Source organism: Sinocyclocheilus grahami, unplaced genomic scaffold (genome assembly GCF_001515645.1).
Source record: "Sinocyclocheilus grahami isolate Dianchi unplaced genomic scaffold, SAMN03320097.WGS_v1.1 scaffold56.1, whole genome shotgun sequence".
NCBI classification, from domain to species: Eukaryota; Metazoa; Chordata; class Actinopteri; order Cypriniformes; family Cyprinidae; genus Sinocyclocheilus; species Sinocyclocheilus grahami.
Genome location: NW_015505235.1, coordinates 2283283 through 2298043, shown reverse-complemented (window position 1 = coordinate 2298043; position 14761 = coordinate 2283283). Strand labels below are relative to the sequence as shown.

At 35.7% G+C, this 14761-nt stretch overlaps 1 protein-coding gene across 1 annotated transcript; it reads left to right on the top strand.

Moving 5' to 3' along the window:
* Positions 1 to 4525: 4525 nt before the first annotated feature.
* LOC107584059 (troponin I, cardiac muscle-like) lies at positions 4526 to 11398 on the top strand. The gene is made up of 8 exons (XM_016270466.1): positions 4526 to 4596; positions 6494 to 6525; positions 7478 to 7481; positions 8236 to 8283; positions 9489 to 9620; positions 9776 to 9865; positions 10657 to 10827; positions 11124 to 11398. The coding sequence occupies exons 2-8, from the start codon at positions 6515 to 6517 to the stop codon at positions 11208 to 11210; spliced, it is 543 nt and encodes a 180-aa protein (XP_016125952.1). The 5' UTR covers positions 4526 to 4596; positions 6494 to 6514; the 3' UTR covers positions 11211 to 11398.
* Positions 11399 to 14761: the final 3363 nt, after the last annotated feature.

Below are 14761 nucleotides of genomic sequence, written 5' to 3'. Positions count from 1 at the left end.
TGGCAACCAAGCTAATTTAGCAAATCTTAACTCAAAAATTATGTTAAGTAGTTTCTGTCATACAGACAGCTTCTGAGTCATACAGTTTTCATAGCAACCATCCAGATCAATTTAACAACCACCCAGCTGCGACAACTACAACTTAACTACCTGTCTAGCAGTTCTGTAGCAACCACTAAGGCCCTGTTTACACCTGGTTTAAAAATGCGTTTTATTTTCGATCTGATCATGAGTGGATGACTCTAAATACAGGTGTAAACAGGATCTAAATTGTTTTGTTGTCCACTTTCAACCACTTCCAGAGGTCGTTGAAAACGCATTTGACTGAATTGTTTTCAGACTCTCATTTAGTTGAATGTATTTGAACAGCCACTAAAGACCCTCCTCTCTGCCTGCTGACCTAAACATCTCAAACGGGATTTCAATTTTGTCGTGATTTTGGTTTAAAATGAAAACTTGAATACTTGTGATCCGATCGACCAAAATGCATTTGAACTCTTTCCACAGAATTTTCCAGCTTTCTGTGTTTTCACTGTTATATGGTAGGAGGCGCTATCACAGACCTTCTGAAAGAGTATTTAATCCCTGGATTAAAACACGGCAAAGAAGAAGCAGAAATAAGCGATCGCATATGTAGGCAGATTAGGGCTGTCAAAATGGCTGAAAAACTAAATTTGAATTTTGTACTTAAATATTATCAAAATTCGAATTAGATTCGAATTTAAAATGCATAATTTCAGTTAGGGTGAAGAAAAGCTTTTGGCTTCTCTTCTGAGGCCACAAGAGGGCGAATCCAGCTAAATATTACTAATGCACGTTTGTTGAAAGCTTAAGACAACATGATCTGTGAAAAAAGTGCATAATGTTTAAAATGTTTATAAACCAATTATAATTAATTAAGTTGCTTAAACAACTATAAACAAAACAGCATCATGTATGTATGCATAGTTTAATACAAAGGGCGGAAAGCCAATCACACAGAGTACTTTTTTCATTTAAGAACATGAGATGCAGTGGGATGGGGAAAAAACCGGCCATAAAGTCTCGATATATGTTTTTTTCAAAGTTAAACTTGCATTAATTTTACATGGCTTTCTAAACATGCAGCTCTTTTGTGCGAGACGCGAGTGCAACAGTAATAGATGTCCATGTTTGCCGGGTTTGCATATTTATGACAGATTGAATAGAAAAATGCAGTAAATTTCTATTTGATAGAAAAATGCAGTAAAACAGCAATATTGTGAAACATTATTGCAATTTAAAAATAACTGTTTTCTATCTTAATATATTTTAAAATGCAGTTTATTTGCTGTGATGCAAAGTTGAATTTTCAGCATCAGGACTCCAGCCTTCAGTGTCACATGATCCTTCAGAAATAGAAATATTTTTGTGGAAACCATGATGCATTTTATTCAGGATTCTTGAATAGTCCAATATAGTTAAAGAACAGCATTTGTTTGAAATAGAAATTATTTATAACAGTTTGTTAATGTATTTAATGTCACTTTTGATCAATTTAATGCATAATGCAACCAATCCCCAAACGGTAATGTATGTGAAACACATATGAGAACTCAATATAAGTCTTTTGGGGCTGTATTACAGAAATATCGTAACACAGAATCCTACAGTATCTGTTTGGCAACCAAGCTAATTTAGCAAATCTTAACTCAAAAATTATGTTAAGTAGTTTCTGTCATACAGACAGCTTCTGAGTCATACAGTTTTCATAGCAACCATCCAGATCAATTTAACAACCACCCAGCTGCGACAACTACAACTTAACTACCTGTCTAGCAGTTCTGTAGCAACCACTAAGGCCCTGTTTACACCTGGTTTAAAAATGCGTTTTATTTTCGATCTGATCATGAGTGGATGACTCTAAATACAGGTGTAAACAGGATCTAAATTGTTTTGTTGTCCACTTTCAACCACTTCCAGAGGTCGTTGAAAACGCATTTGACTGAATTGTTTTCAGACTCTCATTTAGTTGAATGTATTTGAACAGCCACTAAAGACCCTCCTCTCTGCCTGCTGACCTAAACATCTCAAACGGGATTTCAATTTTGTCGTGATTTTGGTTTAAAATGAAAACTTGAATACTTGTGATCCGATCGACCAAAATGCATTTGAACTCTTTCCACAGAATTTTCCAGCTTTCTGTGTTTTCACTGTTATATGGTAGGAGGCGCTATCACAGACCTTCTGAAAGAGTATTTAATCCCTGGATTAAAACACGGCAAAGAAGAAGCAGAAATAAGCGATCGCATATGTAGGCAGATTAGGGCTGTCAAAATGGCTGAAAAACTAAATTTGAATTTTGTACTTAAATATTATCAAAATTCGAATTAGATTCGAATTTAAAATGCATAATTTCAGTTAGGGTGAAGAAAAGCTTTTGGCTTCTCTTCTGAGGCCACAAGAGGGCGAATCCAGCTAAATATTACTAATGCACGTTTGTTGAAAGCTTAAGATAACATGATCTGTGAAAAAAGTGCATAATGTTTAAAATGTTTATAAACCAATTATAATTCAGTTGCTTAAACAACTATAAACAAAACAGCATCATGTATGTATGCATAGTTTAATACAAAGGGCGGAAAGCCAATCACACAGAGTACTTTTTTCATTTAAGAACATGAGATGCAGTGGGATGGGGAAAAAAACAGCTATAAAGTCTTGATATGTGTTTTTTTTTTCAAAGTTAAACTTGCATTAATATTACATGACTTTCTAAACATGCGGCTCCATTGTGCGAGATGCGAGATGCGAGTGCAACGGTAATAGATGTCCCTCTAGAAAATGCGCGAAATATGTGTTCTGTGTTAACGGCTTGGGTTCAGTTTTTATGTAAACAAGATCTTCTCCGCATTGATGTTCTCTTTTTCCTCAATATTTTTAATGAACAATGCAGCAGCGCCGCATCTAGTGGCTTCAACTGGATAGGCTAACAAAAACGCACACCTAAAATTCGAATGCAACGTTTTTGCATTCAAATGTGGATTTTTATTTTAAATTCGACGAATTTTCGAAATTCAAATTTTTTTTTGACAGCCCTAAAGCAGATGCATATGTAAAATAATGCAAACATTTTTGCGAGCTTTGGAGGTGTTGATGGAAGTGATCGACTCCATCTATGTTTGATCATAGATTTGATCATGTAGATTTAATTTTCTCAGATTTTTGTTCAAAATGCTGCTTTTCTATTAAATTTACCCACATCCCAGTGTTGATAAAAAATATGATTTTTGTGTTGATAGAATAAAATGTTTTGTTGTGTAAATATAAAGACTCTCTGTTCTTTCATTTGACATATTGCATGTTCAGATATTCATACAACAAAATATTCTTGGAGCCATGAAAATATAGTGAAAATGATCAAAAATGCTGACAGTGGCTGGCAACTTAAAAAAAAATTAAAATTAAAAAAACACTGAACGGGATATAGTTAAAACCAGGTGTAAACAAGGCCTCAGAACACCTCAAACTACATCAGGCCAAACTAACCTTGAATGTCCAATCAAGGCTTTGACAAGCCAACATTCAAACTTTGTCTTGACCCGTTCTCGTTTTCTGGAATATTAGCTCGATTCTTGCATTGTTTGAACTCTCAATCTTTCGGTTACCAGCTTAGGTCATTAATCGGTATTATCCTCGAGAGTTTGAGGGCTGGGGTCGTGTTATCAGCGATGACAGTGAAGAGCGTGATAGCGCTGAGTGAAAACCAGTCCTCCTAAAAATAAACACCATCAGTTGCGCGTGCTGCGGTGCACATGTATCCACTACACCACAGACAAAAGCGCATGAGCGATGCGTCATGGGACGCTTGTGTTCACTCCATCTCTCGGTGCCTGTCGACAGCTGCCGCTCTCATACTCCAGATTCCACCAAAGGTGTATGTCCTTCCACTGTCCCCTCTTTATGAACGCAAAAGCCAAACCAGGTTTGCCACGTAGTCCGTCGCTGAACCATAAAATGCATTACGGGGTCATGCATTTATCGATCTGAGGCTTTTAGACCAAAAGTTGCCCTCTCAACCCCGATATGGAGATAAATGTTCTCACCGTGCCTCTTTCCCCCTGTTTTTATGACTTAAATGCTAAGATCCATTTTCACATTCTTCCCAGCAGTCTCGAGGTGATATTCACCTGTAATTAATGCCCGCTCGACTGAATACTAGGACTCTCGTTTGAAATTCAGGCCTCCAAGCGTTGGTGAATTATAGCGTGAGACCATAAAATGCTCAATTAAACAATTATGTGCATTTATATCTGACCGGAGTAGGACACCCGGAGCCTTTGTTGTCTTTGGGGTGGCCGTGGGAATCTTAATCACCTGAATATATGAATTCTAATGCGTGGGAATTTGTCTATAGCATTTTCTGTGCTAGATCAGCCATTAATGTGGTGTTTGTCCAATTCCAGAACAATGGTGTGCCAAAAGCTGGCATTCATGGGAGGTGCTGCGCTCTGAGTTATTTTGGTTGGCCATTCACATGTGAGAGGTGAGGCACGGATCAATCTTTGAAAATCACACTACGCCGTCTCTCTCTGTACCATCACTCCTCTTTTCACGCTCCTGGTCTGCTCTTCAAAGGTAAGATTGATGCATTGATGCTTTTTTTGTCATGTCTAACAGTCTGCCGTGGAAATCAAAGGTCCACTTCAGAGGTCTTTTAAGTTAGAGAGCAGAGAGTGGTTGAAGAGTCTTTTAATTTGAGCAAATAGAAGGGTTGTTCACTTCCTTTGCTTGAGTTTTTGTTTATTTTCGCATTTTTTCGGTATGATTAATGACACTAGGGCATGCAGACTAATAGTGTGGGATATCGAGAGGTGAATGACTGGGGCATGACTGGAACGACATTCTGGATGGACTTTGTTGGTTGTAACTGTATACTGTGTGAGATGCTGCCAGTGTATTGTCCCATCTGTCTGTCAGAGATGACCAGGTGTTGCGGCTTTACACCATTATAAACATGCTTATTTACTTATTTATTGTTAGGCAAAATGTACATTTATTTATGCATTTATTTATTATTGTCAGGGGTGCCTATATAAAAAGTGAAACTCGTTATTTAAGACTTATTATGAATTCTAAATAATAAATAAAAAATTAAATATGACTGACCATAGTGGTGGCTAATTACACTTATTTACTTAATTGAGTGGTCAATAAATAAATAAATGAATAAAGTAAAAAATATATATTGTTAGGCAAAATGTACATTTACGTATTCAGCAATTTATTTAAAAATTTATTTATTTATTTATTTTCCAATTATTTAATTTATTTTAATGCAAGATATATGGTCAGGGCTTTCTAAATAAAAAGTGAAGGTAGTAAAATGAAATCTGTGGTGACTGCTGAGACTGATCATAGTGGTGGCTAATTACATTTCACATTGGAATGGACTTTGTTTGAAATTAATTTTAAGTAAAATTAACAGGAGCATAATTTGAATTGTAAACCAAATAAGTATTGTTGGTTAAAACATTTAAGTCAGGGCAACCTGCAAAATTTCAAAGTAAAATAGTAAGTAGTAAAAATATGACTTTTTTCCCCTTGGAAATGCAATACTAAAGTACTGTTCACTCCTGTGTATTATCATACATAAGTCCTGAAGAATGTCAAACATGAATGTCAGGTCAGTGACTCCACTGTTTCTTGCCAAAGTCATGCCAGATATATCAAGGACGTTAACAGTAGCAGGAAAGCTGTTGAGTGTTTGTCATTTACAACCAATATTCCCCTCAGATGATATATTTCAGATGGCATATTTCACTTGGATTGTGAAATCCAGATTCGCTGGATGCTTCTTCGTTGTCTTGCATCTGATTCATTCCATGCACTTTGTAAGTTGCACCAGATTTATCAGTTTTCAGACATTGTGGCATCAGTATCTCTCATCATCACAGGGTTGAATTTACACTAAAACACAGTGTACATTTCCTATCCACATGCTTTCTGCCTCTAAATTCATCCCTCAGCACCGTTTCCCCAGAGGAACCCCATTAACCCCTGCTCACAGCGTTCAGTGAGACCGTCAAGGTCACTGTTTTCTCCACGGGGCCAAAATGTCGAGACCCCGATCTCTTTGAACCGCTAGCCGTAATGAATGTATCTTTGAAGATGCTGAGAAAAACGGCTGATGCACACAGAGAGATGGTTTGTTATATTGGCGGAGTAAAGGTCACGGTCCTTCAGTGTTTGAGTTGCGGCGATGACCGGTATTAAAGCCAAACCCAATGTCCGGTACAGTGCCGTGAACCGTCTGCATACTGGAATTGCATTAGTGGATCTGTAGCTTTGATGTCAAAGGACGGCGGGTTTCTTTAATGCATTTAAACGCGCTTTTTTTAGGAGCAACCCTGGACTGTGGCGTCATTCTTAATCCGTGACAGTTGTTTGGCATCTGACTAGTGATGCCTGACATGTGCAGATATGAATGATGAAGTGCTAAATAGTGACCACAATTATTTTGGCTCTCTTTCAGGTCACACGGTGTATTGCAGTCATGTCTGAAGGGTGAGTGTTATCTTTATTAAACTATTGACCCTGTCAATGTCATACTTATCCAAAACGGCTTATTTACACCAGTTTATGATTATAAACAGTGAGTCAGGGTTATTATAGTTAACTAAAACCAAATGGAAAACTGAAACCACAAAAAATTGTTACTTGTAATTTACTTGTAACTTATTTATGCAACGTTTCTCATTTTAATTTAGTTTAACAGGATGTACTAAAATAACTAAAAAAATGTATAATAATAACTGCATAGACAGAAAATAACTATGATACAATACCCAACAAAAATTATTACAATTTTAACTCAAATTAAAAGGGAAAATATAAAAATATAAAACATAAAAATAAATGTAAATATATTAACTGAAGCAAAATATTAATACAAATTTGAATGGTATCTCAGTGATATTAAAATAACACTGTTCGAGTTTCGAGATTTTCTTTTGCAAAATGTTTTTCAACTAATAACCATGCGGTTTTTGGGAAGTCTTTCCAGTTATAGATTTTCCAGTTCATTATTTTATTCAGTTATAGAATAAAAATAATAAATAAAAATACACAGACTTATGATGAATTATTAGTTGGTTCTTAGAGAAGGGAATTAGGGAAATTAATACTATGTAGCCACTGAATAAATCTGTCTCTTTTAAACTCATAAATAACATTTTTTAAATATTACAACCCTATTTATTTACTTACTGTAAAGTACTATTTGTTGCTTATGTAATTTCTTAAAATAACATAATATGTATACAATTATAAATAATATGTCATCAAAAATAATACTATATAGCTGCTGAACATTTAGAACACCATAGCAACTACATAATATAGTCCTGGCAACATCTAGAATTAATCTTAAGCAATATTTAACTTTTCTGTCAAATATATAAAATGTTATTTTTTTGTTTGTTTGTTTGTTTGTTTACATGTAATGATGTCTTTACAGACCAGTAAGTGAAATCTCACCACACTTGTCATGAGAGTTTTGTCTCACCTTTTAATAGTTTCCATGCTCATTAGCAACAATTGAAAGTAGCAGTGCACGTGGTGGCGTCTCTATATATTAAAGTCCAGTGAACGCTTGAATGGATGACCCTAATCCAGCTCTATTCATCAAAAATAATACTATATAGCTGCTGAACATTTAGAACACCATAGCAACTACATAATATAGTCCTGGCAACATCTAGAATTAATCTTAAGCAATATTTAACTTTTCTGTCAAATATATAAAATGTTATTTTTTTGTTTGTTTGTTTGTTTACATGTAATGATGTCTTTACAGACCAGTAAGTGAAATCTCACCACACTTGTCATGAGAGTTTTGTCTCACCTTTTAATAGTTTCCATGCTCATTAGCAACAATTGAAAGTAGCAGTGCACGTGGTGGCGTCTCTATATATTAAAGTCCAGTGAACGCTTGAATGGATGACCCTAATCCAGCTCTAAATGGTTTTTAGTTGCTCAGTATTTCTGTAAGGACACTGAACAGCATGTTAAAAACTAATCTGCACTGTACGTTTGCTCTGCTCCGCTTAAAACTACACTGAGCTACTGAGCCCTCAATTTGGAGATTCTAACAATAATCAGGTCAGGCAGTTAATGCATGCACCATGGCGAGTGTAGATTAGACCCACACGCAGGACTGTCTTAACAGAACCGCAGACTATAATGAGCTCGGCTTAACTCTCACTCTTCTTGCAGAAAAAGGCCAAATCCAAGTACTCAGCAACACGCAGACTTCTGCTGAAGGTGGGTCAAAAACAAAGCTGAACTTTTACAGTACGATGACTGTGTGTGTGTGTGTGTGCGCGCGCGTGTGTGTGTGTGTGTGTCCCAAAGCTCAGTTAACAGCATTTGTGGGATGCTGTTGTGTGAAGATTTTTCAGCGTTATAAATAAAACAAAGATTATTGGAGTACATTTTTTTTTTTAAATAGAAGCTTTACTTCAAAATTTCACATTTAGTTCAGTTAACTCACTTGCCGTTTCTTTGTTATTATTTGTGCAGTTTAATAGTAATTTCAGAGTCAAAATGGTTTCAAAATATTTTTAATGTATTTTACATTTATTTTTACATTAAAAAGAATGGGGCCAATTTCGGACATTTTAAAAGCAGAAATGTGTATTTATAGTTTTATAAAAACACACAAAACACTTCTGCTAAAACAAAAACTTGTTTATTACATATATATATATATATACAGTGGGGGAAAAAAGTATTTAGTCAGCCACCAATTGTGCAAGTTCTCCCACTTAAAAAGATGAGAGAGGCCTGTAATTTTCATCATAGGTATACCTCAACTATGAGAGACAAAATGAGAAAAAAAAATCCAGAAAATCACATTGTAGGATTTTTAAAGAATTTATTTGCAAATTATGGTGGAAAATAAGTATTTGGTCATATATAATACTTTGTTATATACCCTTTGTTGGCAATGACAGAGGTCAAAACAAGTCTATGAGAGCCAGAAATCTTGCTTGTTTGTTGGTGACCAAATATTATTTTACCGAGGAATTTACCAATAAATTCTTTAAAAATCCTACTGTATATATACAGTATATGGATATATACTGTATATGGATATATTGAAAACCAATAACGAATTAAAATTATTTAAATGAAAAGATAGATGGATGGATGGACGGACAGATAGATAGATAGATAGATATATAGATAGTGTGTGTGTGTGTGCGTGCGTGCGTGCGTGTGTGTGTGTATCCTCTACAACCTTATTACTTGGATGGACAATTGTGATTTAAAAAATTGTACTCAGAACTGGTTTTATGTGTGTTTTTGTGCCTTCACCTGATTTGCATTAGTGAATTGCATTAGTAATTTGCATTAGGGAATCGGGTGCTAAAGTAACACTGAAATCATGTGCAAATGTTCAGCGCTGATGATGTATTGTGTACTTACCTGACACCTCTCTCACCTTTTCCTCGGCTGACCCTCAGAGCAAACTGCTGAAAAAGGCAAAAAGCTTGCTGGTGAAAGAAAAAGAGCAGAAAGAAGTGGAGAGAGAAAACACCCTGAGGGAGAGAGCGCCGCCCCTCAATCTCTCAGGCCTGTCGGTCCAAGAACTGCAGGTGCAACACTTTACTGTAGCAGATATTTACATTGAGAGCTGCTACTGCAGCCAGATGGCTACGTCCCAAAACATCTCTCAACATATCATAAGCACTCGTGTTCATGGTGTTTGCATTAGTGATTTGAGTTGATGCATCATCATCGGTCTTTGCAGGAGCTTTGTAGAGATTTGCACCACAAGATTGACATTGTGGATGAAGCACGGTATGACCTCAATATAAAAGTCGGCAGAAATGATGCAGAGGTATGTAAATGAAAAATGAGGTATGAAAAAAATTATATATACCATGGGGTTGGAAGGGGGAATTTTCTTTTTCTTTTACCAGATTTGAAATCTGTCTAGTTTGAGACTTTTTAGTCTAAGCTCATAAATAATATCAATAATACACATTTCTGAAATATTATCTTTTATTTATTCTTTCATTCATTTATTCATGTTTTAATTAATGTGTTTGTTTGTTGGTTGGTACAATTTTAGCTATGTTTTAGAAAGAAGTCTGTCACCAAGGCTGCATTTATTTGATCAAAAATACAGTAAAAAAAACAGCAATATTGCGAAATATTATTACATTTTAAAAGAACGGTTTTCTATTTGAATATATTAGAAAATGTAATTTATTCCTGTGATCAAAGCTGAAGTTCCAGCATCATTACTCCAGTCTTCAGTGTCACATGATCCTTCAGAAATCATTCTAATATACTGATTTGGTTCTCAAGAAACTTTTCTTATTATCAATTTTGAAAACATTTAAGATTTTGTGGAAAAAACATGATTTCTTTCACAATTCTTTGATGAATATAAAGAATAGCATTTATTTGAAATAGAAATCTTTTGTAACTTTATAACTGTGACTTTTGGTCAATTTAATGTGTCCTTGCTGAATAAAAGTATGAATTTCTTTCCAAAAAAAAAATCCCAAACCTTTGAAAAGTACTATGTTCTTCAGAAAATATTAAATATTTTTAAGTACTTTTCTTGATACAGCCACTTCAAAGATTTATTAACTAAAGCCTGATATATTTGTTCGTTACCAGATTCTCTCATTAACCCAGAAGATCTATGAACTGAAAGGAAAAATGAAGCGGCCGAACTTGAGAAGGGTGAAGAAGTCGGCGGATGCCATGCTGGGAGCGCTCACAGACACCAGAGTCATGAAAGCTGACTTCAAAGCCAACCTCAAAACAGTTAAAAAGGAAGAAGAAAAGGTAACACTCCAGCTCACGCTATAACAAGTGTACTCGAGACACCAGGAGCCCGTCTGGCTGCTAGTACAGACTGTGTTTTCAGCTCATTTGCTCAGATGTGCTGTGTCTGAAGAAGACGGGTTATTTTAGAAATCAAGTGATTTCTTTAAAGGGCCGGCGGTGATGAAATGTTGGCATTTAAACCGCCCCGTCTGTCTGTCTGATGTGTGTTGCCACGGTCCGCCGCGGCCGTGCAACCATTTGAGTTGCTCTCATCTCTGTCTTTCTGTCTCACTGAAGCATTTTCTCTCCATCAGAAGGAAGAGGTCACAGACTGGAGGAAAAACGTGGAGGCGATGTCAGGCATGGAGGGCAGGAAGAAGCTTTTCAATGCCGGACAGTAGACGACGGCGAGAAAAGAGGTTGCAAATGAGAAAGGGGCATTGGAAAAACACAACGCTCATGTTGTTTGTTTGAATTTTAATCACCTTCAACATTTTATGGTGCATTATTCATTTATTCTGTCAACCAGCTTTGGCTTCCATGCAACATTAAAGGAATAGTTCACCCAAAATATTTTGAAAATGCACTCATGCCATCCAAGATGTAGTTTGTTTCTTCATCAGAACAGATTTGGAGAAATGTAGCATTCCATCACTTGCTCAACAATGGATCCTCTGCAGTGAATGGGTGCCGTCAGAATGAGAGTCCAAACAGCTGATTAAAACATCACAAGTAAACCATCAGTGAATGTCTTGTGAAGAGAAAGTTGCGTGTTTGTAAGAAACATCCATCATTAAGGCATTGAACTTTAATCCGTCACTTATGGCCAAAATATGAGTGCATAATCCACAATAATGCGTCCTTAAGTGAAAAAATCCATCTTCTTTTCTCCTCTCACATCAAAATTCACCAACATATTTGTTTAGAACTGATTTGGACTGGTTGCGCTTGTAAACAGTGCTTGATTCAGATGAGATTACTTTTTCATTGGAGAAAGCAATATTATGGATAGAGGACTTGTAATTTAGCCTGAAGCAACAGTTTGAAGTTAAAAATCTCTTAATTATGGATTTGATTCTTACAAATGCACAGTTTTTACTTCACACGCTGTTAAATAATGGACTGGAGTGGTGTGAATTACTTGTGGACTATTGTGATGTTTTTATCAGCTGTTTGGACTCTCGTTCTGACGGCACCCATTCACTGCAGAGGATCCATTGGTGAGACAGTGATGGAATTTGAATTTCTCCAAATCTCTTCCAATGAAGATACAAGAATTTGCCTTGAGGTTGTTACAATTTTTTTTAATTGTTTTGAAAAGAAGTCTCTTATGCTCACTAGCTACATTTATTTGATCAAAAATACAGTAAAAACAGCCAAATTGTGAAATATTACAATTTAAAATAACTGTTTTCTTTTTGAATATATTTTAAAATGATAAAGGGTCATCTTGATAGAAAGCTCATGTTGTTTGTTTGAATCTGAATCACCTTGAACATTATTTTATGGTGAATTATTCATTTATTTTGTCAGCCAGCTGTGGAATATTAAATTGTGATTTGCTGCGATTAAAATGTGCGAGTGCCATGCTGTCCATAGAGAGGGATTAGATAATAGAACAACCTCATATTCACATCATATCATATCAACTGTGTAAATATTTGCTTTATAATCAGTGTTGATTGAAACCAATAAAGCTACAGTTTACCCTCGGGTGAAGAGCTTGATTATTTTATTACCTGTTTGAAGTTTACAAACAGAAAATAGTTTAATTTTTAATAAAAGTTTATTGAGTGAATTAGGACGTCGGAGCCCTTCATTAAAAGATCAAATATTTGATTAAAACATGCTGTCGAATACCCAGTTTAAAGCAGTTTTAGGTGTTGACCTACAGATGGCGCTCTGCATTTATACTACATCGACTGAACTGGCATTAAATCAACACCAGGGGGCGACAATGTCACACTGACTTATCAGCAGGCCTCAAATGGAGCCTTACACCAGCTGTAGAGTCACAAGAATGCCATTGTAAAAAAAGATACAAGTCAAGTGTTATAGTTTTTATCTTAAATAAAACATTTTGTGCATGGACGGATGTAGTGGTGTTTAGAGAAGGGAGTACAGGGAGGTGAAGGGAAGGAATTTGGGTGGACACTGTATCCTCTATTACCACACAGATGGCAAACCGGCACAGATATGCCATCAGTCATCGAGACCTGAGTCAGCACATCCACTTTTTAAATCAGCAGAGGGAAGTAAATCTGTGAATTCAGCTGAACTAGACCAGTGAATACCTGTGGATTCGAGCTTTAGGGTATGTGTATGTTTTGTATATGTGGATATGAGTAGTTAAGTATTACTTCACGTAGAACTAATTAAAAAAAAATTTAAATAATTGTTTATTTTATGTTAATTTTATGAGCTCACATTAATTGACAGGCTAAATGGAATTTTGCGCTCAAAAACTGCTAGTAAATTTCACAAATAATTAAGAAGAAATGGCAAGTAACACTGAATTAAACGTGAAATTTGGAAATTAAAACACTGTAATAGTATTTTCTTGTAAAATGTACTTTAATAATTTTTTGTTTTCTTTTTTACAAATTCAAAAAATAATTTTAAAGTGTATTTTTTATTTGTCAAATAAAAAAAAAGTAAAATAAAAAGGTTTGCACTTTACCTTTTACATGCATTTATATTTTAACCCAATTTATATAGATAGATAGATAGATAGATAGATAGATAGATAGATAGATAGATAGATAGGTAGGTATGTTGTGTGGCAAGTACCCATATGCTGCAAGTTTTCTATTTGTCCAAACACGTGAAAAAGAAAAAAGCACCATCTAAATGTTTTTCAAGTGGATCAAAGTTATTTTGAAACCTTTGTGCATAATCTTAAAGCATGCCGTATCTTTTTACTATCCTATTAATGCAGGTTTCTCATTTTTATGATTAGCAGATGGATTTGGTTTAGATTGGATACAGATGCCGTCTCTTTGGCAATGTTAGACGCACATTGTTCTTCCTCCCTGGAAAACGACTTCCAAAGGTTCATTGTATCCTGCCGCACTCTTTTTAATGCCAGGAAGGTTTAGGATCAATGTGAGAGAAGTTCAGAGATCAAGGAAAATTATCAGATTGTTCTGTAACGTCCTCAGTTCACCGAGTTGATAACCGAGATGCTGCATACTTCGTCTTCTGTATATTAAAATCAACAGGTCATACCTTGTACAGTTAATTATTTATAGTAGAAAACGTAAAAATGTCTCACTTGGTTAGTTATTGCAGTTTAAATCTTCAGTGTCCACAATCACGAGGCCATTGGAGATGAAAGATATAAAGCAGAGCAGATATTAGCACCCTGGGGTTCACCTACAATCCTCTGTGATGTTAAACTCTCGATGCTTCAGATGTCCTGGTTAAATCAAGTTCATGTACTCCCATAGAGAGAGACAATCTTCAGATATTCCCTTTCTTCAAGCAAGTTCAGGCAAGCGGCTAATATTTTCAGGAACTCGTATTAATATCTGAGGTCATCTGAGGTCTTTCCCTGATGTTATAAACGAAAGCACATTATAAAAGTAAACATCTGAGATCTACAGGCAAATATAGTGCCGGCAAAGCCCTCGGATCAAAAGACCAAAAATGTCTGGCAACTTCTCCTGTGTAACCAAATTACAGGCAAAGCGATCGACATTTTGACTGCTCTCGGTTTCCAATTCGTGGGAAAATACTAGGAGATATTTTGCTCGCACTTTGAGGTGAAGCACTTGAGCACTTCTGTTCCACCAGACTCATATATGTAGAACAAATAGATCCTCCTCCTTTGATTTATTTGCCAGAGTTCAAGAATGCAATTTTCAGCCATTCTTTTTAATGTTGCCGAGACACACACACACACACACCGACCTCAGGTCTAATACCGTGGTCTGATTCTCACACAATACAC